This window comes from Anoplopoma fimbria, chromosome 12 (assembly GCF_027596085.1).
Source record: "Anoplopoma fimbria isolate UVic2021 breed Golden Eagle Sablefish chromosome 12, Afim_UVic_2022, whole genome shotgun sequence".
Lineage (NCBI taxonomy): Eukaryota > Metazoa > Chordata > Actinopteri > Perciformes > Anoplopomatidae > Anoplopoma > Anoplopoma fimbria.
The window spans coordinates 18,338,216-18,359,456 of NC_072460.1; the positions used below are offsets into that span (position 1 = coordinate 18,338,216).

Genomic DNA, 21,241 nt, shown 5'->3' on the forward strand with positions numbered 1-21,241 from the left:
CAGACAGCAGCCAGCTAAATGTGTCTGCTAGATAAGTCCAACCCGCGCCTTTCATCCTCTGGACGTTCGGACGGAGACACAGACAGGTCAGGGTTAATGACGGGTTGTGGGTGCACCTCTAATGTACTATGTGTTGAGTAACGGGTGTTTATGGATAATGGTTTTAAGGAGAAAAAAGTCAAAATCTAGGATTTTGGTAATCACACATTGATGAAAGGCTACAAGCTGCAGATATCACTGGTTGATTGTGAAATAAAGTGTTGTCTGATTTATATCGAGTCTCCTATCATACACTACAAAGGTGAGTGTATATATATATATATATATATATATATATATATATATATATATATATCCCCCATATCTGTATCCCCCATATCTGTACAAACTACCTCCCCCCTCTCCCCCACAAAGAAACAGAGTATGAGCAACATTTCCTTTAGATTAGTCTGACTGTAATGGAATACTTGTTAAAAAAGCAAGAATGTGCTTTAATTTGTCAAGGGGATCTGAGCTGACAACTTTAGTAAAGTCCACTATAACAACCTTCCAGGGCCCCTGACCTAGGGAGGGAGTGACCCCTGACCTTATTTGGGCCTCTTTTATGAGGACTTTTTTTGGCTCCGGCCAGATGGCTAAACTATCAAAGGGTTTTTTTATGAGAAAAATCTGCAGGCAAGAGTGGAGTAGTATATTTATCTCATTGTGTGTAAAACGAAGCCTCTGTAACTTCCGACTAGGTGGGTCGGGAGAAAATCGGATACACAGAGGGGCGGGGGGATGTTTGAGTGTGCCAACCTGCTCACAAATAATAAACATCTGAAGAGATTTCACTTAGCCTCTTCTTCAAAAATAATATCAGCAAGGGAGATTTTCATTAAATCCATTGACCTCCATGTATTCCATCTTTCAATGTCTGCTCTTTCCTATTCAAACCCATTTATGCTCACAACATCAATATTTTAGAGTGTGATATACTTGCAAAATGTTTTTGGCTCAGTCCTCCATCTCCTGCTTGTCAATAGTCGCAATCAGACAGTTGAATTAAATGAACAACTTGTTAGATGTATAAGGCTGGTGCCAACCATTTTTTACAGGTAATGTAAAAACATTGTATAAACACAACCCTGAAACTGATGTGACAGTTTCCTGAGATCACAGATGAGCACAAATCAGTGGAATTTGTGTGTTTGAGAACAGGGAAGAGTTGTGTGTCCCAGGGTCACTATAACTCGCTCTGCTCACATCACTCATGTGGCGTCTTTATGAGCGATGGACTGTTTTGTTGGATTAGGTTTCTGGGGGAAGCATTTAGGGCCGGCCTATTTGCAGAGCAATACAAGAACAGATTCAAGACCCCCGTAAATGTTTTGCTGTGACGTTCGATACGCACATAATCAAGTGCACATGTTTGTACGAGTCTGACTCTGTGAATGATAGAAATGCTGCCATATTTGTGTCGTGGTGGAAACCCCACTCAGCAGGAAGTGGGTGCCTTCTTGTACACACTTGAACAGTCACACAGCTGTTGGAAGCATTACCTGTGTGTTGTTCTCTGCAGACACCAAATCAGCTGCTCCCTCTGAGTCTACTCATCATACATGTTTTGACCTCTGTATGAACAGAAGCAAGATCAATTCCAGACATGTACTCTGCATGAGTGGAAGGGCGATAAACAAGAGAGTGTAGCAGCAGATTCATCAAGCACACGTACGTCAAAGATTTTTATTTTTCATTTAGTAGAACAAATGATGTCACCTAAATAGCAAACTCAAGTATGTTTTGGTTATTCATAGCCTTCCATAATGATTCCCAGAGACACCGATCAATAATTTATGCATATATGAAGCTTTTACAGTTGTATATTATGCTTCATAACTGGGGTAACCTAAGCTGTTGTCGACCTTCTTGTTTTAATGTGGCCATTCCTTCTCCTGATTGCACTCAGAGGTCGAGAAAGATCTGAAGTCACTGGAAGCAGTTAAAATAATAGGAGCTGACCATGTGTTTGAGGTTATGAGAAGGGGAGGGACTGGCCCTTTACTCAGAGCCAAAACAGTCACAGTGGAGACGGGTGTAGTTTGCTTCAATGCTACTAAAACCAGGAGATTATATGATAATAAAACATCAGTAATGTCAATACTGCAGTGGGAGGCATGACTTTGAGACCCGTTGAGTCATTTTTTTATGACTGTATTCTCTCCTTCTGCATTAATAGGCATTATTAAAAAACATTTGATCAGCTGTTGATCATTTTTTTATTTATTAGCAGCCCACAAAAAATAATTTTACATTCTGATTCAGTATTCAAAATAACTATTGCTGAACAGCAGAGCTAAATAAGATACAACAAAGTAAACAGTATTCCAGTCAAAAAGAAATTGAAGATTATGCAAACATGGAAACTAAAAAAAAAATCCATAATGACTCAGTTGGTTATTTGTGTTTTGGTATGTACATTTCCTATAGTCTGTACACACTGCCTGTTTACCTTCCCAACGGCTCAGCACATTTCAAAAATACTCAGCCACACACATGTACATACACCCCAACCACATAGCTGTCTCCACCCATTTTCATTCACAAAGAAAAGCGTGGTGAGGAGGGGGGGGGGGTTGTGAAGCTGAAGCTGAGGCAGAGTCAGTGAATGAGCTCACCAGGCATCTGCTGTGTGCTGCCGGGAAAGTCACTTATCAGTCCAAGTGGTGCTTTTATTGTGAAAAGATCCTCTACACAAAATGTTTATCATGAAGATGCCTATCTGTGTGCTTTATGAGTACTTTGCTCCGTGCCATTTGGTCTTGCAAATGAGCTAGAACCAGAATTGTGAGGGGGATCCTTCACCTTAAGATTTTTTTTTTCTCTCTCTCTCTCTCTCTCTCTCTCTCTCTGTTCCACTGTTAAATCTCCTAAAGTTTGAAACACAAAGACCCCTCAGCACTGGTCAGCCCACCCTGCAGATGGCCGGAGGATCAGAGGCTGTCAGCACGCTTAAACGAGCCAAGAGTCGAGGCTTCAGCCCTGCGGGGGAGGACAGAGCATGAATGGGCTATTTCCACCCAGCTCTATAGCCCCCCACTGGGCATTTGTAATATGATTTGTGGCAAATTTGTTTAATCAATATGGAAGCAGGGGCTTGGATACCCTCCTCGGACACAAGTCTTTCTTTCCCCCCATTTTCTTTCTGGCCTGTAAATGCATCAGTGTCACAATTGGTGTGAGGATTAAATGTTTTTAGAGGATCTGTGTGAGTATACAAAAGTGAGTGGATCCATAAGTGAGAGGAAAGTTAGTGACCAGGAAGGGATTCAAACAAGTAATACAAGTTTGGATACTTGACATGACAAAGACTTCTTAACTACAAATATAGCATGTGTATGTCCTGGAAGAGGGATCCCTCTGCTGTGGCTCCTCCTTACATTGTTTGTGATATCAGCTTTGGTGTGGGGGTGTCTCACTTGTGCAAATAAAGGCATACTCGTTTTGACTAAAAAGATCAAATCTTGCTCCATCATGTAGGAGCTACAGTCTTCTCAACGGCGGCTTTAGCAGACAGGCAGGTGGCTTCAATCCAATTCTACCATGGCTGCTGTCCATGAGGAATTGAAGGACAAAAGGCACTATAAGGTTTTTTCTTCTTTTTGTCAAGCCTGTGATTTACAGTTGTGCCTCCCATAAAGTAAACCACCCTCACTCTCTCTTTTTTCACACACTCATTTTTTCCTCTTCAGAGAGGAGAGGGAAGTTGCTGTGGTTTTCACATCCCTTGAATTCATTCTTTCAGTTACTTTAGGAAATCAGAAAAGTCTGCATCAACTCACCCACCAACACATTTATTGTCATATCTCACTAACAAGCCCTACTAAGAAATATATATATAGTATATATATATACTGATGTCTTAATTGTCTGTTCGTATGTTCTGCTTATGCACCTGTTGTGTTTATGTCCCATAATGTGTGACCAATAAAACATAAAAAAGTCCTGGAAGCATACATATTCTACCTTGGCATACCCATCTGGTTGCTATGCACTGTTATTATTTACAGCTCATCCAGCCGGATGTTTCTGGCTCTTCCTTTATGAGCTGTGCAAAGCACATAAGAACTTTTGTCACACACTCTTTTAACCCTATTGAGTTGAAAAACCTTGTATGTCTCTTTTCTTTTTCTTTACTTCCTATCAGATCCGCGTTACAGGAGCTTACCGCCGCACAGTTCCTGCACAGATGTTGGCAGGATTCCTAATTTCATTCTCATTCTCTGAGCCTGTCAGTTTTTGAAAGGGGGAAGTAGGACAGAAAATAATCGGCAGAACATCCCATAAGTCTGAATGTGGGGGCAGCAGATGTGGGTGTGGAGGGGGGTTGCCACTGGGCCTCCCCACGGCCCATCTGACTATTGTTCGGCATAGAAGCCATTTCTGTGGTTGCCATAACAACCATAATACACTCTTATCCATGTCCCTGTGCTCATGGTAGAATGAGCTCTGATTCTTTTAACTTTATTTACAAGAAGAAGCCATAACAAGCTCAAACAGGGCTTTTAATAGTTCTCTTTTTTTAAACAAAATCTATCTTATTCAATATCATACATTATGGGACCTTGGAGGACAACAACACCATGATATCAAGTAAAGGTGAGCAGATTTTTACTGCCACAGAGTGAATGTTGTTGAATACAGTAGGCAGAGGCTTTGGGGATTAAGAGTTTCCTTTCAGCGGTCACAGAAGGCAGTCATTACCTCTGAGGTCCGCGGCTGTCTTTGTCAATTGCCGCTGTGAGGCTACATTGAAGAGCCTGAAAACCCACCAGGTGTCTTATAGTCTTTGAGCCCCGTGAAGAACGACCACATTCACTGTCAAGTGCTTTATGCTGCATGTTTCTTTTGTATTTAAGGAAATCTTTACCCTTCAGCACCCAAGGGCACTTTTGAGAGCGTTTTGCTCATTCTTAATTAACCCTTTAACTTAAATTAAATGATGAATAATTCTATGTGCACCTTGTCTGTAGGCAGTGGTGTTGACAGGCCCCACTGCACGCTATTATCGCGGCCGTCGTTACTTGTGCTGCGTACAAGCAACTCGGAAGTCGGAATTTTCCTTGATGAAATTTCAAACTTTCAAGCAATCCCAGGTCAAAAGTAAATAAAAAATATGGCTGAATGTGACAAACTGATGTTTCAATTGAACTCCCAGCAGTGCAGGTTCCACATTTTTGGGCATTTTTAACATTTTCCAAAAAGACTTTTGTGCAGAGAAGATTTTCTTCTTTCAGAGATTGTTTACCATAACCAGCTACCTAATAACGTCGGTGACCTAATTTTTACTACATGAGCCTGATGATTGTGTGTATTATTTTGACTGAATAGGCAAATATACTTTATGTTGCATTTAAGTTGATGGTTAACCATTTACAATGTGCCCTTCCATTGATGTGTAATGCCAGACAACTGCTCCTTTGTGACGTTCACAGGAGGAACTCCAACTTTAAGTGGCATGCCATTGTTTTTTTCTAGTAGGTGGTAGAAAAAATATATAGTTCTAAGTTGTCTGGAGCGCCGTGATTGGTGCCGTTTTTTATGTTTGAAGATTGGCTCCTTAGCTAGCTACAGTGTATTGTATTGTCTCTTCACATCATCAAATAAAGATTTGACATTGAACAACATTAAAAGACACATTACCCTTTATATATCGGTATATGACAAAAATAAAATAAAAAATAAATCCAAATATTTGTATATAGATTATTATATATATCATACTCTACTTACAGTTTTTTATAGTTTATGTAAGATAAGCATACATTTGGTATAGATTGCCACTGACTATTTTAAAAAGAAAAAGAAAAGCATGATGGCGATGGGTTTGCTTTTTTCAAGCAAATATGGAGCTAATGGCAAAAAAATGTATGTAACAGAAGTTTTTTCTTTATATACAAACATCTTTCTGAGGTGGCAAACTGTGTAATTCAGAGAGGCCTGGTCTTTGCCCGATGCATTGTTGTAGAGGCCGCTCTTACTAGAGACATTCATTTATTAATACATTTTCTGCACATTCTTATATTTTTGTGCATGTAAATAAATGTGACCTCAATATGATCAATCAATATCCTTAATACACTTCCTGCTTCATTGGAAGTAGAGAAGCTGTGTGTGTGTGTGTGTGTGTGTGTGTGTGTGTGTGTGTGTGTGTGTGTGTGTGTGTGTGTGTGTGTGTGTGTGTGTGTGTGTGTGTGTGTGTGTGTGTGTGTGTGTGGGCACATGTGTCAGCGTGAGATCATGTTAACATGGGAGTGTTACAGTCATCAATGTTTCATCAGCACCATCTGGCTGCAATTTCCACAAAAAAGAATCCCTCAATGTGAAAGTATATCCTGCTGCACCGTGAAATAGCTTGGTAACATTTGATTTAAAACACAAACAAACAATAAAAAATAAATTTGTTCATCTATAAAGTTGAAATATCTGACTCTTGAGATGATACTGAAGTTGTGTGGTGCGCATACATTTGTTTTAAGATGTTTTTTCTGACGGACATTCATGAATCTGACTGTTTTATTCCCCTGCTGTGAGGTCAAACTCTGTATAAATACATTTTAGATGGATTAGGCAGGTACATTTTTGACATTGTCCTATTGTTTCGATGGCTTTCACCAGAAAACAACAATTGGAAATCACCAAAACAGGAGTTGGCAAGTATGCTATTGTATAAGTGGTGCATTCTCATAAGCTAATTAGAAGTGAGAAAGGACTGATATCCTGCAGGCCCTCTGCTCAGCACTTCCCGCCCTGTAAATGTTTATGACCCTGGTCCAGATTGCATCTCAGATTTGAAGGATTGGCCCCCTGTTGACTCACAGCTTGATAGTGACTGCCAAGCTCTCCCTATCTCTTTGTTTATTGTGTCTCAAATTCTTCAAGTTTGACCTCTTCATCCCCCAAAATTACAATTCATCTAGATAAACGTATACAATGTGTAAATTTACAGCGGAGTAGTGGGGTTCTCTGATCTTAAAAACATCCCTGAAAGTGCTTTATCTGTGTTTGTACTTTACTTTCTCTCTAATGTGTGAATTCAGCTCCCGTGCTCGTTATTAAACAGACTCATCATACACTTCTTTGCTGTGTGGCTGATTAGAAGAGAATGGGGGTAAAAGTGGACACAGTGGGGTTCTCTCTTCATACAGTGAGTCCTTGTTGCCCCCCAACACTCTATTGTTTATTGATGGAGGTGCTTGTCATAGTCATGCAATAACAAAAGCCTGACTATTGGTGTGTTTACCTCTGCACAGGAACCACTGGGCAATTCTCCATTAAATTACAGCCATGTGTGGGCCGCTAATCTCTCCCCTCACCCGCCTGCTCCCTGCACCCAACACCCACTCGCACTGATCACACACTAAGGGCTGAGCAGGATATTAGACTTACCATCACTATAAACCAAGAACTTCAAAAAAATGTCACAAAATTAGATGTTAGAAACAAATGTGACAAATAGACAGCTCTTACAATAATCTTGACAATTATTATTATCCAAAATAAAAAATGTAAGAATTCATGAGCAGAGCAGAAGTTGTTTGGGGGAAGTGCTGTCTGTCTGGACATTAATTCCTCCAGCCCCAACAATGCCTCCCATACCTCCCATTTAAGAGTGTGAGACACATAAGCAGTCATCTTGTTATCTCTAAAGAAACAGTCATTTCTACTTCCTGATAGGTGTAATAGCCATTTGTGGTTGAACTTTTAACATGCAAATAGATTGGTTCAATACTTTGTATTTTGTCATATTTTGTATTCAAAGATCCCCTCCAGACATGTTTTAATACACATCGGAATATTTTATATCCATAAATATAAAATATTTAGGATGTCTTCTACACTGAAAAGTCTATTCTCAGTGTGTGTGTGTTGTAGTTCAAGTTTCCAAATCACACGTTTGTAAATTGAACCATCTGTGATGTCACAAAATTGTGTTTTTGCAAAACACATCTTAAAGTGTGCTCGACTTAAATCAATGAATGTGAAAACAGCCATTTAGTGTCAAACTATCAGCCCGATCTTGCAGAAACACATGAAATGACTACAACACCTAGTGATGCGCTGTTACCAGGTCGTGGTTATTTCACTTATTTCTGTGAGATCACGTAGCAATGTCTGCACATGCATCATTCTGCACAGTGAAGGCCAAACATCCAAATGAAGTAACAATAAACACATTTTTTCATTGGAGGGGGGGCTTTAAAATTCGATGTATCACAGAAACTCCTTTATATATATGTACATTGTGTTAACAGTTGATAAGTAGGTATACATGGCATGCTGTATTACTCATACGGGTTGTGCTTTTCAAAAGAGCTACATTCAATGGGGGTAAAAAACAATATTGGTACAGAAGACAAACATCCAATACCTTTCACTGCAATGCCCTCGGTCTCCATTCTAGGCTGATGTTACCCAACAAAATAACTAAATACATGTTTTCATGAAAAGGAGGACATTTGTAGGGTGTTTGCTGATCGATAATGAAAACTGTTTGACACTATAGTGATTGCCGTGAGCCTCTACGCTTGTATTTGCTAGATAATGCCGTATTTAGATGATCGTACGCTGAAAACAAAAAGTGGAAGGGAAAACCACTGTATAGTTTTAACAGTGCTCTCATAGAAAAAGATGGATTGATTGCCTACAAGTAAAGCTTATGTTGTGATATGACTAACATGTGTGGAAAAAACAGGACCTATGTAGGTAGTCTAAGTAACAACAAAAGGTCAGCGGGACTGTTTTCATTTATGCTTGCCTATCCTCGGCATTACTTACCCTTTCCATGGGCATCAAGTCTATCATGAAAAAACAAACTTTTCCCTTTGTCCTTTGTGAGAGTTTAATGACGTTATTTATGACTACAAGGGAGGAAATGTTTTAAGGGCCACCTGAAGAAAACCAACAGAGGATAAAATAATATAACAGGATATAGGAAATACGCTCAGAAGAAATCCTGGTGTCAATCAGCAAGAAAACTAGTCAACCATTAAAAGACTATTACTGGTGTCCCACTGTTGAAGAGTACACATCTGAAATGGTGAGAAATGAACAGCCTGGCTGTGTTTCTAACGGCTCCTGTTCTGTGTTTCTAACGGCTCCTGTTGGATGTGAAAATGTGTTTCATTGTGTTTCTCCAGGAAGCAGTTCATTATTTGCAATCTGGCACTTATCAAGTGTTTGATTCAATGTTGTGAGTTTAGGAGTACACTGAAATGTCATCAGGAATGTTAAAAAAGTTATGACAAGTAGTGAAGAGTCTCTGTACATTTTGCGCCCATAGCCGATTATAAACTATTTGAGTCCAAGTATTTGTGTTTAAATAAAGATTCTCAGCTTTAGAGAATATTTTATGTCTGGTATGGTTTCGACTACGAATATATAGTCAATAAAGTATTTTGAAAAAATCTCTCATTAAGTCTGGAGTCTTCACTGAAGCATCAATTATCCATGTGTGCTGTAAGGTTTCAGGTTTTCTTCATCACACTTGTGTAAGTTGCGTATCAAACCATGATTTGGTTTTCAAAATAGTTGTGACATCACTTAATCATGCTCATACACACACGTCAGATTTAGGGCAGCGGTATAAATTGAGGGTCAAACAAATGGGAGAAACAAATTTCTGATGAAGTTATTTTAGCTTAGTTTAAGATTCAGCAAACTGATGAGTAAAGAAGGCTTTTTTCATAAAAGAAATGGGCTCGTTTTGAGAACAGTACTCATTGTCACACCTATTCCCAACTTCCCAACTCAGCCTGTGCCTTTCATCTTTTACTGAGTGCTTGAAAAACACATGTTCAATTCCCAATTCCTCAGCAAGTGTTGAGGCCATTATTGTTTGTCCACTGCAAGGTCATCGTAAAGCTCGGCAAATGACATGTGAGAAACTTAACGTCTCTCCATCTCGCAGCGTTGTGTAAACTCCAGAGGGAATGAAGGAACGGTCAGGATGTAGAAAATACTGAATAGTAACTGTAATGAGTCCTTCAGTGAATATAGACAGTACATTGCCAGATACATGACCTGGTCAAGGACGCGGTCAATGTTATGGTTTCTGTGCTCACTGCAACACAACACGTCGACATTTTTCTCAAACAAGTAATGGCTGACATCGACCAGCACGGAATGATCACAATGGACCTCAGCAGCTGACAAACTATTATCACTTTAACAACAGGCAGAGGATCTATCTGTCCATATGGTTTATTGCTTTTTACAGAACAAATGCGAAGGAGCAAGATGGATTCATTTTTCTTTCACCGTTTCAATTGATTGTGGTGGCAAGGTGAATACTGATTTTCATTTTCAATTAACTTATCTATTGTTATCTTATTTTGACGTTATGTTTTTGTTTTTTGAGATTGGCTCTCTTATTATTACATTTTCAAAAAAAGGTATGCCATGTGGCTGATGGATCCATCTGGTTCCCACAACTGCAGTTTTACAACTGCACACAGTTTGGCTTGTTTAGATTGAACGTAGAAGAAACAAAGTATTCAAGCATAGTTTCTTATTGGGGCAATAAAGCGTCTAGACAGCACTCCCCTCTTTTTCACCTTCACCCAGTCCCTTAAAGGGCATTTGTTTATCTGAATATATTGGCTTGTCTTTGTCCCCCACTTATCAGCTGTGGCATTATATAACACACAGGGAGGCATTTTTAGACTTGAAATAGAATGATAAAAGCTCAACATGATGTATTTATCAGCTCATTTAAATGATAGGCGATGAGTTAGACTTTGCATTCTCAGCAAATGTATGATTTACCTTTTCATTTATATGTTGTCTTTAAATAAATGCTCATCACAAGTTCAGAGTCATAACTCAGAACTTCATTATTAATCTTTGGCGTTGTGTATGCTTTTTGTTTACACTATTTACTCTCTGAAAGCCAGAAGGAGCTTGTCAAATATAGACTACTATCCTCTCTCTCTTCTTCTATTTCACACGTATAATAAATGTGTATCCTAAAATACATTTTCCCACACTGCAATGATCTCAGCTGACCCCTCAGTTTGCACAGAGCTCGGTATGTCCTCAGTGTGCCACATTCCAAAAATAAATTCCTGCCTGCATGAGGTAATGTGCGAATGAAGTACAAGTAAGGCCATATACATGTCCTGTACATGCATACCTTATATATTCATGCTCTGAACAGCTATAAATCTTAAAGCTGTGGTATGGATGCTTATTTTAAGCCAAATCAGCACACATCCTGTGTTATCACTGAAAATGCCGGGATCTTTACCCTCACAGATGTTAGTCTTATCAGAAGATGTAATGTTGGGTTATTGATTAGTTGATAATCAATTCCGTTTTTTCTACTATACCCGTCTGAACCACTTTTGTTGTTATAGAGGTCAAAATCAATCTGAAGGAGGTGATTGCAACACTCAGAAACATTTTCCCATTGTGTGAATTCTCTTCAGAGATGTGTCGTGAACTTCCTGGACTGCTTTTGGCACAGCAACAATGCCCAAAAGGTGAATGTTAATGTAAAGCAGTATCTTCCTTATTTCACAACAACACAACTACAGTGTAGCCAGAACTACATCATTCCCAATACATTTAATGATTGGGGTTGTCATTTTGTTTGACATAATGCTCTTATATAGCTCAACATGTAGGAAACACAGGACAAATTATGTGAAAAATGCAGCTTTACTAATAAATAATGCATCACTGCAAGTGGAAATAATGCAAAAAGCACCAGTGTGATTGCTTCTTTTTGTTTGCAGCCGCCTGGATATTCACAACATTTAAGTTATCCCTGTCTATAACATTAAAGGATACATTTTTGGAGCAATAACTGTTGTATATTCAAAAGTGGGAAAACAACAACTTTGATTCACAATTTAAAAAAACACCATGAACCAAAAAAGGGATGTATGTTACTTCATTTCCATGTCTTGTTTGGTACTATTTTTGAGTTGTAAACAAACACCATAATACTTCTTTGTAAAGCCTTTAAGAAGTTGTGCAAACAGACTTGATGTGTGTGTGGCTCCTCCATTACTGCACATTCCTGAGACAAAACTACTCTAACTTTTTGAGTGTATTTAGATAAGTTTAGATAAACATTATACCCTTTTTACTAATAAACAGAAATCCCATTATATTGGTTAGAAGAATATCAAAATAAATCTATAAATGCCCCAAGGAATATTGTGAGAAGATACACATATATATATATATATATATATATATATACAACTGACAACCATATTTGCCTTCAGGAACATCATAAATACACAGTTTACTTCCACTTTAAAGCAGATATATTTTTTCAAAACCTATTTCTTATTTTTTCATATTTTCTATTCTACATTCTTTTAATTTTTCTATCATATCTCTTGAGTTTGGCACTGTGTTTATTATTGTTTATGGCACCAATACATCACCAATACAAATGCCATATATGAGCAAACCAACATGACAATAAAACAGTTTCTGTCTCTTTATGATTACAGTGAACCTGTATGGGAATAAAGACATAAAATATGATGTATAATGAAAGTGTTGGGCATGAATCACTACAGAAAAAAAACTACAAGATTAAAAATGTATGTACGACATACAAAACTCATAGGGATCTAATAGTTTATTAAATAAATACCACAAAGTACGTCAGGTATATATATATATATATATACATATATATATATTTTATTTTTTACATGTTTTGAGTTAAAAGTGCCACAGATCGTTAACAGACTACCACTTTAAACTGATGTTTGTTGGCTGATCTCTCGGTCACTTGTGTCTATCCCTGACAATATTTATTCATTTCAGGAACAAGGGCCGGAGCGATGAGTGTGTGTGTGTGTTATTAACCCTGCCTCCACCCTGCCTCCACCCTGCCTCCATCCTGCCCTCCGTCCACTAGCAGGGCTCCTCCCGCCCCCTCCTGCCGCCGCGCCGCGCTCATCAATAGGGGAGCCGCATTTGAATAATGTGTGAGCCCTTTGGACTGGAGCCAATCAGCTGTCAGGGGACCGTGATAAATCGCAATGCATTATTGATAATAATAATTACGTTGACATGCGCATTTCTACTTGAAGGGGTTAATTTTCCCCAAGCCAGAAGAATTTGCTGAAGAAGGAGAGGAATATTGCCGGCGACTCTTTTGCTCCTGATGGTTACACCATGTCGAGGCGCAAGCAAGCCAAACCGCAGCACATCAACTCCGACGAGCCCGGCTCGGCACAGAACGGTAAGTTTTGCGCAAGATGTGAGAGCAGCCTCCGCCATGCCATAATGCAAACTATCGACATTTTATCTCACAAAAGTTTGACTTCTTCTTTTTTTTTTTTTTAAACATCGCTCCACTCGCACTTTGACCTGTTGCTGTCCGATTGAATGGACCAGGAGTAAACACGTAGACCACAAACGCGACACATTTAGGAATCATTTTGAACACAATACAGGTGTAACAAATTTGGTTTAAAAAAAAAAAAAAAAGTAAGATTTTACTTGGTTTACGTAAAGACAGGTCAAACTATGAAGTTATCATTTGGCCTTATGTGTAACTTATGTGTTTTTTAATATTTAACTTATTGATCCATTTCATCCTCAATCGATTACTTGTCGCGTGGCTCTTTCGTGGGGAAAAAATTAAAGTTTGTGAATTAGTCTGAACTTTTTTTTTTTTTTTTTTTTCTTTTGATTCATTGAAGCGTGTGTGGCTACCTGTTGGTTTTTGGATACTTTGTATTCTACGTATGAAGTTGTGTGGCAAAGAATGAGCCTGTGCTGCTCAGGATGTCCGCTTTGTATCCTTTTATTTATTTATATATATATCAATAACTGATTTCATTTATCATGAAACATCACTTCTAATATGAGCAAATATTTATGTATACTCAAAACTTTTTTTTTTTTTTTTTTTTACCGGATTTAAAGGTGAAGCCTTTCAGCACCGTTGCCTTTGTTTGAGCTCTAAATTGAATGATTAACATCTTTTTAATTTATCATTTTTTGCTGCATTTAATGTAACTAGTTACATATTTGGTAATTTCCTTTTTTTTTACTTTTATGGTGGAATTTGTTTGCTACTGCGCGCACATATTTAGGTTTTAAACAAGGGTACATTAAAAAAAAAAACCAGTATGAAATGTGACTCTGGAGTAAGCTGAGCTAAAGGCAATAAATCCCCCAGTTTAATGCATGACTGTTTCCCTTCCTACATATGTGGAGAGGTGGGGGATGGAGCAGTGGCCTTTTTGTGTGTTTGTGTGTGTGTGTGTGTGTGTGTGTGGAGACTGGGTGGGGGTGCGTTTTGGTGTTGCCATATGCAAGCTCCCGAAACTGCTGGCGTAGACCTCACCTTTGTTTTGTTTTTTCCTTGTTTTTTTTTTGTTTTTTTTTTAAAGAAATGGGGAAACCTGGTTAACAAGGTGTTTGGAGAGCCGCGGTGCATTTTGGGTTGTTTATATTAACATCGTTGTTCGATTAACTATTAAAGCATTCTGTGAGCCACACCGGCTCATGTACTGAATGTTGAGTCTGACCTCGTGCCCAAAGGTGATCAGACACAGGTCATGCGCCGTCAAGTGGTAAACTAGAGCGTTGCCCCTTTTAATTATTATTATTATTATTTTTTTTTTTACTTCATAATGGACAGTTTGTGATTTAAATGGAAAGAGTAGTAATTCAATATTTCTCAGTTACACTGTGTGTGTGTGTGTGTGTGTGTGTGTGTGTGTGTGTGTGTGTGTGTGTGTGTGTGTGTGTGTGTGTGTGTGTGTGTGTGTCTGATCCCTGCATGCTGTTTCCTCACAAATCAGAGTGTAATGTAGTTAGCAGCTTTTTTTTTTTTTTTTTTTGTGTGACTCCGGCTTCAATACCTCCTGGTGAGCAATTAACAAGTCCAACAGTTTCCTTGGGCAAATGCAAACAGGTGGTCTACCGCCTTTCTCTGAGGCATTAGCATTTAACAATACACCCAGTTGTGAAATGGCCTCTTGGTTAGCAGACAAATTAAAATGCTCACTTGGAGCACTTATCAGGCTTTCACAGGCTGTGAAAAATGCTTGAAGGTAATAAACATTAACTTGGCCCATTCATTCTTTTTTTAAGCTTATAGTTTGCATAGTGAACATAATCTTTTTGTTGGGTTTTCCTGTATTGTATACCAACTGGGACATCAAATTCACTTTATAGAAATTGATGCTCATTGTAAAACCTACATTTACATCATACTTGGTGTTTGTTTGATATTGGTCACAGGTTTTTCCTCACATGTAGCACTGGAAACAGCTCTGATTTTAGCAAGTATTTGGAGTATTATTTTTTTTTTAATGCCCATGGTTCTTTGTCTTTTTGGACATTGTTCTGGACAATGTCAAAGGGGGATGATTGCCCTCTGCTGGCCCTGTAGGCAAATTCAAAGTCCCTAAGAGTGCAGTGACCTACAGGGAGCGGACAAAAGAAAAGGAACATTTTACAAGATAATCCAAACTAAATCCTAAAAATTCCAAAGGATCATCTCTTTGTCACTGTGGCAACACAAATTAGAATTTCTTTTAAAACCATCATTTTACTAATCTCGATGGAATACCAAAAAATACTATTTTCTAAACTTGTAAATCTTTAATTATTGCATAGTGTCATTTATTATTTTGATTAGTAAGATATTGTCATAACTATATGAAGTGCACAAATCAAAATCCTGTATTCTCTTGTTTCAGGGATTCCTCGCGATGATCAAGCGGAGGACACAGCACATGAAGCCAAGAGATTCAGAGTGGACGAGACCAGAGTCTGCAACAAGTGTTGTGCCGAATTCTTCGATGAAGCAGAGTTTCTTGAGCATGAGAGAAAATGCACTAAGAGTCAGCAAGTGGTCATCGTGAAGGACGGAGATGGCGTTGAAGTGCCTGAGGAATATTCTCAAGGCTCTCCCGAAGGCCTTACCAGTGACCATGACGATAGCCACTCCAGCAGCAATTCCCTCTCAAATGTCAATACCGACCATCTGGAAAGAACGGAGGAAGATTCCAGCATGAATGCAGAAGACTCGGGACATCACGATCAGACCGAAATGCCTCCTAGCCCTGATATGATTTTCCGCCCCTCACTGAAAATTCAAAATTCAAATGTCACTCTCGAAACCATGGCGGACACCAAAGTGGCTGTCTCCCAGCATTACTCAAATGGTACATCTCTGACCTCGTCACAGGAGCTGCTGCAGTCCATCCCGATTATCCTGGAACAGTTGGTGTTCCTCCAGCAACAGCAGCTACAGCAAATCCAGCTCACAGAACAGATCCGAATCCAAGTAGCCACAATGACTCCACAGGGTCTCCAGGCATCGGTAGGGGCAGTAGTGGACCCTTTAAAAGCCCTCGGTGCACATCTCTCTCAACAGCTGTCTGCTGCTGCGGCTCTGATCGGAAAAAGGACCGGCAGTCAGAGCCTTTCTATGGAGACCATGAAGCACGGTAAATTACCTCTGACCACCGGCCTCCCTACCTCTCTACACGGAGGACTGGAATCTATGACTTCTAAAACAGACATTTTGAAGGGCATTTCAGATCTGGCTAGCCGCATACCAGCACCACTGCCACAGTCGCCAGGTGTCATGGGTTTCACCGGCACCTTCACCGGTGTCCAATCAGGGATCGAGTCCTCCAAAAAACTGAAGACAAAGATGCCGATCCCAGCACCGGCACCAGAACCAAAGAATGGTGACTCGTTATACAGGCACAAGTGCAAGTACTGCGGTAAGTCCTTTGGCAATGACAGTGCTCTCCAGATCCACTTGCGTTCTCACACCGGCGAGAGGCCCTTCAAGTGTAACATTTGTGGAAACCGCTTCACGACCAAAGGTAACCTCAAAGTGCATTTCCAGAGGCACAGAGACAAGTATCCAAGCATCGGCATGAACCCGCATCCTGTGCCGGAGCATCTTGACAACATCCCCACCACCAGTGGCATCCCCTATGGCATGTCTGTGCCCATGGACGAGTCAAACTTGACCGACACCAAGCCCACGCTGGGTCAACCTGCTGCTGGCTTCCACCCGTCACCCGCACCTGCACCCGCACCCGCACCAGGATCCAAGACCTCTTTTGACAGCTTTGCAGGGGACCCGTTTTCTCAGAGACCCTCCCCACCAACAAGTGACGACTCCCCGTCGGTTTCCTCTCATGTGTTTGCCCAAGAGACGGGAGTGGACCCCAATCAGAGGGACACGAAAGAACTGCTTGGAGCACTGCATCATATGAACGGCAACGCCTTCGTAGGAGAACAAAGCTCTGGAACTGCAAAACTTCAGCAGATGGTGGACGGCCTGGACAAGAGGACCAGGGACCCCAACGAGTGTGTGATCTGCCATAGAGTGCTCAGTTGCCAGAGCTCGCTCAAAATGCATTACCGCACACACACCGGAGAGAGGCCCTACAAGTGCAAAATCTGCGGCCGCGCATTCTCCACCAAGGGTAACCTCAAGGCCCATTACGGCGTGCACAGGGCCAACACTCCCCTCAAGATGCAGCACTCGTGTCCCATCTGCCAGAAGAAGTTCACCAACGCTGTGGTTCTGCAGCAGCACATCCGTATGCACATGGGTGGGCAGATCCCCAACACCCCGGTGCCAGAAAACCAGTTTGAAGCGGCAGAAGCAATGGAGTCCTCTCTGTCAGAGGAGAAGTCTATGGATATGAATGGTTTTGACGCAAGCGTGGAGGATCATGAGCCAGAGCTCAACTCCCAGAAGCCCAACGGCACCTCAGATTCCCTCCCACTCGCCTCTGAGGAACAACAACAACAACAACAACAACAACAACAACAACAACAACAACAACAGCAGCAGCAGCAGAAGCATGCTGCCCCTCCCACCATTTTTTCCAGCCTGGAGGTTTTGAAGAATCTCACCTCTGCTCTTGCACTGAATCGACAGAGTAGCACCGCTTCGGAAAGCGAGGGAACATCCAAAGAATCCCCATCAGCTCCCAGAGAGCAGGAATACCAGAACGGCCGCAGTCCTGCCATTTCTGACTCTGCCATGTCGTTTCACTCCTCCTCCCCACTGAACAACAATATGAGTATCGGCAAGTCTCCCGAGCCTGCTGTTGATGAATTTGCCCGTAGTCTGTCTAATCTGGAGTCTGATGTTGGTGGCACGGAGTCCAGTGGGGCCCTTGACCTCACAGCTTCCAGCAGCTTCATCCCCAAAGCAATCAAAGAAGAGCCCGGCCTGCCATTCACAAACGGAGATTATGGTGAGTTAGAAAGAAAGAAAGAAAGAGAGAATCATTTGATGTTGTCAATGTTTGGATGCTTTTGATCTAACTTTCCACCTCCTTTTCAAACAGTTCCCAGTAACATGACCTTCATGAGGATGCCATCGAGTCTGGCCAGCCTGGAGATGAAGTTACCTCGCGAGAATCCCATGGGCCCTCACGGTTTGTTCAGCTCCCACATGCCTCAGGGAACGTCCATGCCCTCCTCCATCTCCAGCGCACCACGCCGATCAGCCAAACAGCACGTGTGTCACGCCTGTGGCAAGAACTTCTCATCTGCCAGCGCCTTGCAGATCCACGAACGCACTCATACGGGGGAGAAGCCTTTTGGCTGCAACGTCTGCGGCAGGGCTTTCACCACAAAGGGAAATTTAAAGGTTAGTCATCGCTGTCTGACGTGGACGTTTTCTTTTTTTAAGTGTCTTCCTGGTAATAATGTAATATCAAGTGTTGTGGTGGGATTTGTTATTGACCGCGTCTTGTCTTTTTAGGTGCATATCGGCACTCACATGTGGAACAACACGTCGCGGCGGGGCCAGCGTCTGTCTCTGGATAACCCCATGGCGCTGATGGCAATGAGCTCCGAGGCTAAGATGTTGCCAGAACTGATGCATGCCCCCAAAGAACTGGGTGTCCCACCAATGAACTTTGACCAGTCTCTGTGGAACCAGTATGCTGCTGCCTTTACGGGAGGCCTCACCATGAAGACCAATGAAATATCTGTCATTCAGGGTGGTGGCATCCCCTTCCCTGGGAGTCCTGCTGGTGGGCCTCTGATTGGCTCCACTGGAGGCCTCATGAAGATGGATGGGTCCCACTCTGGCTTGCCTGCCTCCATGGCAGAAATTGAGAAGACCAGTTCTGACAGCGTGCCAAAATCGCAGTTCCCACATTTCATGGAGGAGGGTAAAATTGCAGTTAACTAGGCTTTTGTAGCCATAAGTCAATTTACCACCTGAACTCAGTTTTTGAATGTCTCTTTTCGAATGAGGTACAATCAATATTCACAGAGAACCTTGTAGAATGTGCTTAGATTGTTTGAATTTTTCCAGTAACTTCATCGCAGCTCTCCCTCCCCCCACTCTTGATTTAAAGTGTTATTTTTAGTTGAACTTGATATAACTACTGTAGTTGTATTTTATTTTATAGAAATATATATGCGGGTATTTCTTTCCTGTTACTTTTGTTTTTGTTTTGCTGTCTATCCGGAAGTTTGAATGTATAACTTACTTGAAACTGCTTTAATTCAGACTGTCTCCTCAATACTTTTTTCGAAGGATTTTGACTTTAATAGGACGTTTCAGGACATGGCTTTTTTTTTTTTTTTAAGGGAAGCATGTCTCTGTGTTCAGAAATATTGGTGTAGTTAAAAATGTATCTAGAATGACTGACTACTTTTCCTCCTATTGTGTGCCATAGATTTTATGACATTGTGCATTTTTTGTAGTGGTAAATGTCATTAGCTTGTCTCATTTTGAAGCGGCTTTTGATCAGACTGACATATTATTCCAGTGTCTAGTCCATTTAAATCAAGGTGCAACCGTTCACTCATCTGTTTCAGATAATGTAGATTACAAAAAAGGCTTTCATCATTGTTGCATCAGTGCTAAGATACTGTAGGTAAAGACTCAGACCTTTTGCCAAGCGCCTAAATTGAATTGTACAATGTTGCTGTTGTCTTTCACTGCACCATAGGGTTGTCATGAAGGCACTGTTTGACTGATAGATTAGTGTTTTGAACTGTATACCATTTGTAGCGTTGTATTTCATATTTCAGTTTAAAAAAAAGTCAATTTCCCCCGCAAAACATATTCCACTTGTAAATCCGCAGATTCAAACTTGGTTGGCTGAGAGCTGAAGGCTATTATATGCTTAATGATCTCATGCCTGCACTTTATTTCAGGTTTGAGTACATTTACATATTATAGTTTCATTTCTCCGCTTTTATTGTGATGGCTGAACAGGGAAAGGGCAAATCAACAATTTTGTTTACTTTCCCTTCTTGTCAGATTTTGTGTGAAACAACCAAAATGTCAGAACTTTTGTTCTAGGTTATCATATCAACTGTAGCATCATTAATTTATTTATAATTCATAAAAGGCTTGAGTTTAGGGGGTACGTTCTACCTCGTTTAGATTTTAGTTGTCCTCCTTGCCCCCGACGCTCAACGCAATGCTCTGTACATTTTCCGATACATTCTGGAGTATACGATAAGAATTTCATTCTCAACCTGCTGAGTTGAACAGTAATGAATGTATCACTGGACACTTTACACAACTCAGAATGGTCAGAGTACTTTGTAGGCCCCTGCTGTACATTCCTTATCGATATGCATTTGCCAAGTTGTGCCTTTCTTTAGCAAACCATGTCAAAACTGCTTTAAAGTTGGTCTCTACAATTCAAGTGATGTTGAGCCAATTTGGCCTGTTTACAATGTAAATGTTTTTGTTTTGTTCTTCAAATGTTTCCTACACCTTACTATTTTCTGATTTTTAAAAATAAAATCAGGGTGACTTTTTCAATATTTTCCTCTGTCATTACTTCGCCACTGAAGACACTGTTGCCAAACTGATCTGAGCTAAGAACCAAGGATGAAATGAGTCTCTTGCTGCATACGGGGTGAAACTGTATTTGTTAGTGTAACACTAGCCAATGAAATATAGCCTAGCCCCAGGCTAATTTCTACGCCAGCACAGGGATGTTGATAATGTACATTTAAACCCTAATTTACATCAATTCACCTTCAGATGACTCAAGTAATTATTTTTTTCCTATTCTCACGAATGACCAGTAGCGATTAATCCTTTGCCATTTTGCATCGTCCATGAACAACGATTTGCATCCTCAACTGAAGCATGCTCTCCAATCATGTATCAACATTCCATTTAAGGTCAACTATACAGTGGTCTTTTACAATTTTGGCATGATACAATACTGCTTAAATGTCATTATGGTGC

The 21,241-nt window shown here is 40.5% G+C and overlaps 1 protein-coding gene across 1 annotated transcript; it reads left to right on the top strand.

The window, feature by feature from the left end:
• Positions 1-13,017: 13,017 nt before the first annotated feature.
• On the top strand, positions 13,018-20,778 carry sall4 (spalt-like transcription factor 4). Its single transcript, XM_054609312.1, has 4 exons — positions 13,018-13,252; positions 15,729-18,263; positions 18,357-18,661; positions 18,776-20,778. The coding sequence occupies exons 1-4, from the start codon at positions 13,186-13,188 to the stop codon at positions 19,208-19,210; spliced, it is 3,342 nt and encodes a 1,113-aa protein (XP_054465287.1). The 5' UTR covers positions 13,018-13,185; the 3' UTR covers positions 19,211-20,778.
• Positions 20,779-21,241: the final 463 nt, after the last annotated feature.

Coding starts and splice junctions, on each gene's coding strand:
- sall4 (XM_054609312.1), top strand. CDS start 13,186: ATGTCGAGGCGCAAGCAAGCCAAACCGCAGCACATCAACTCCGACGAG. Junction 13,253..15,728: donor GCCCGGCTCGGCACAGAACG/GTAAGTTTTGCG, acceptor CTCTTGTTTCAG/GGATTCCTCGCGATGATCAA. Junction 18,662..18,775: donor CCACAAAGGGAAATTTAAAG/GTTAGTCATCGC, acceptor TTGTCTTTTTAG/GTGCATATCGGCACTCACAT.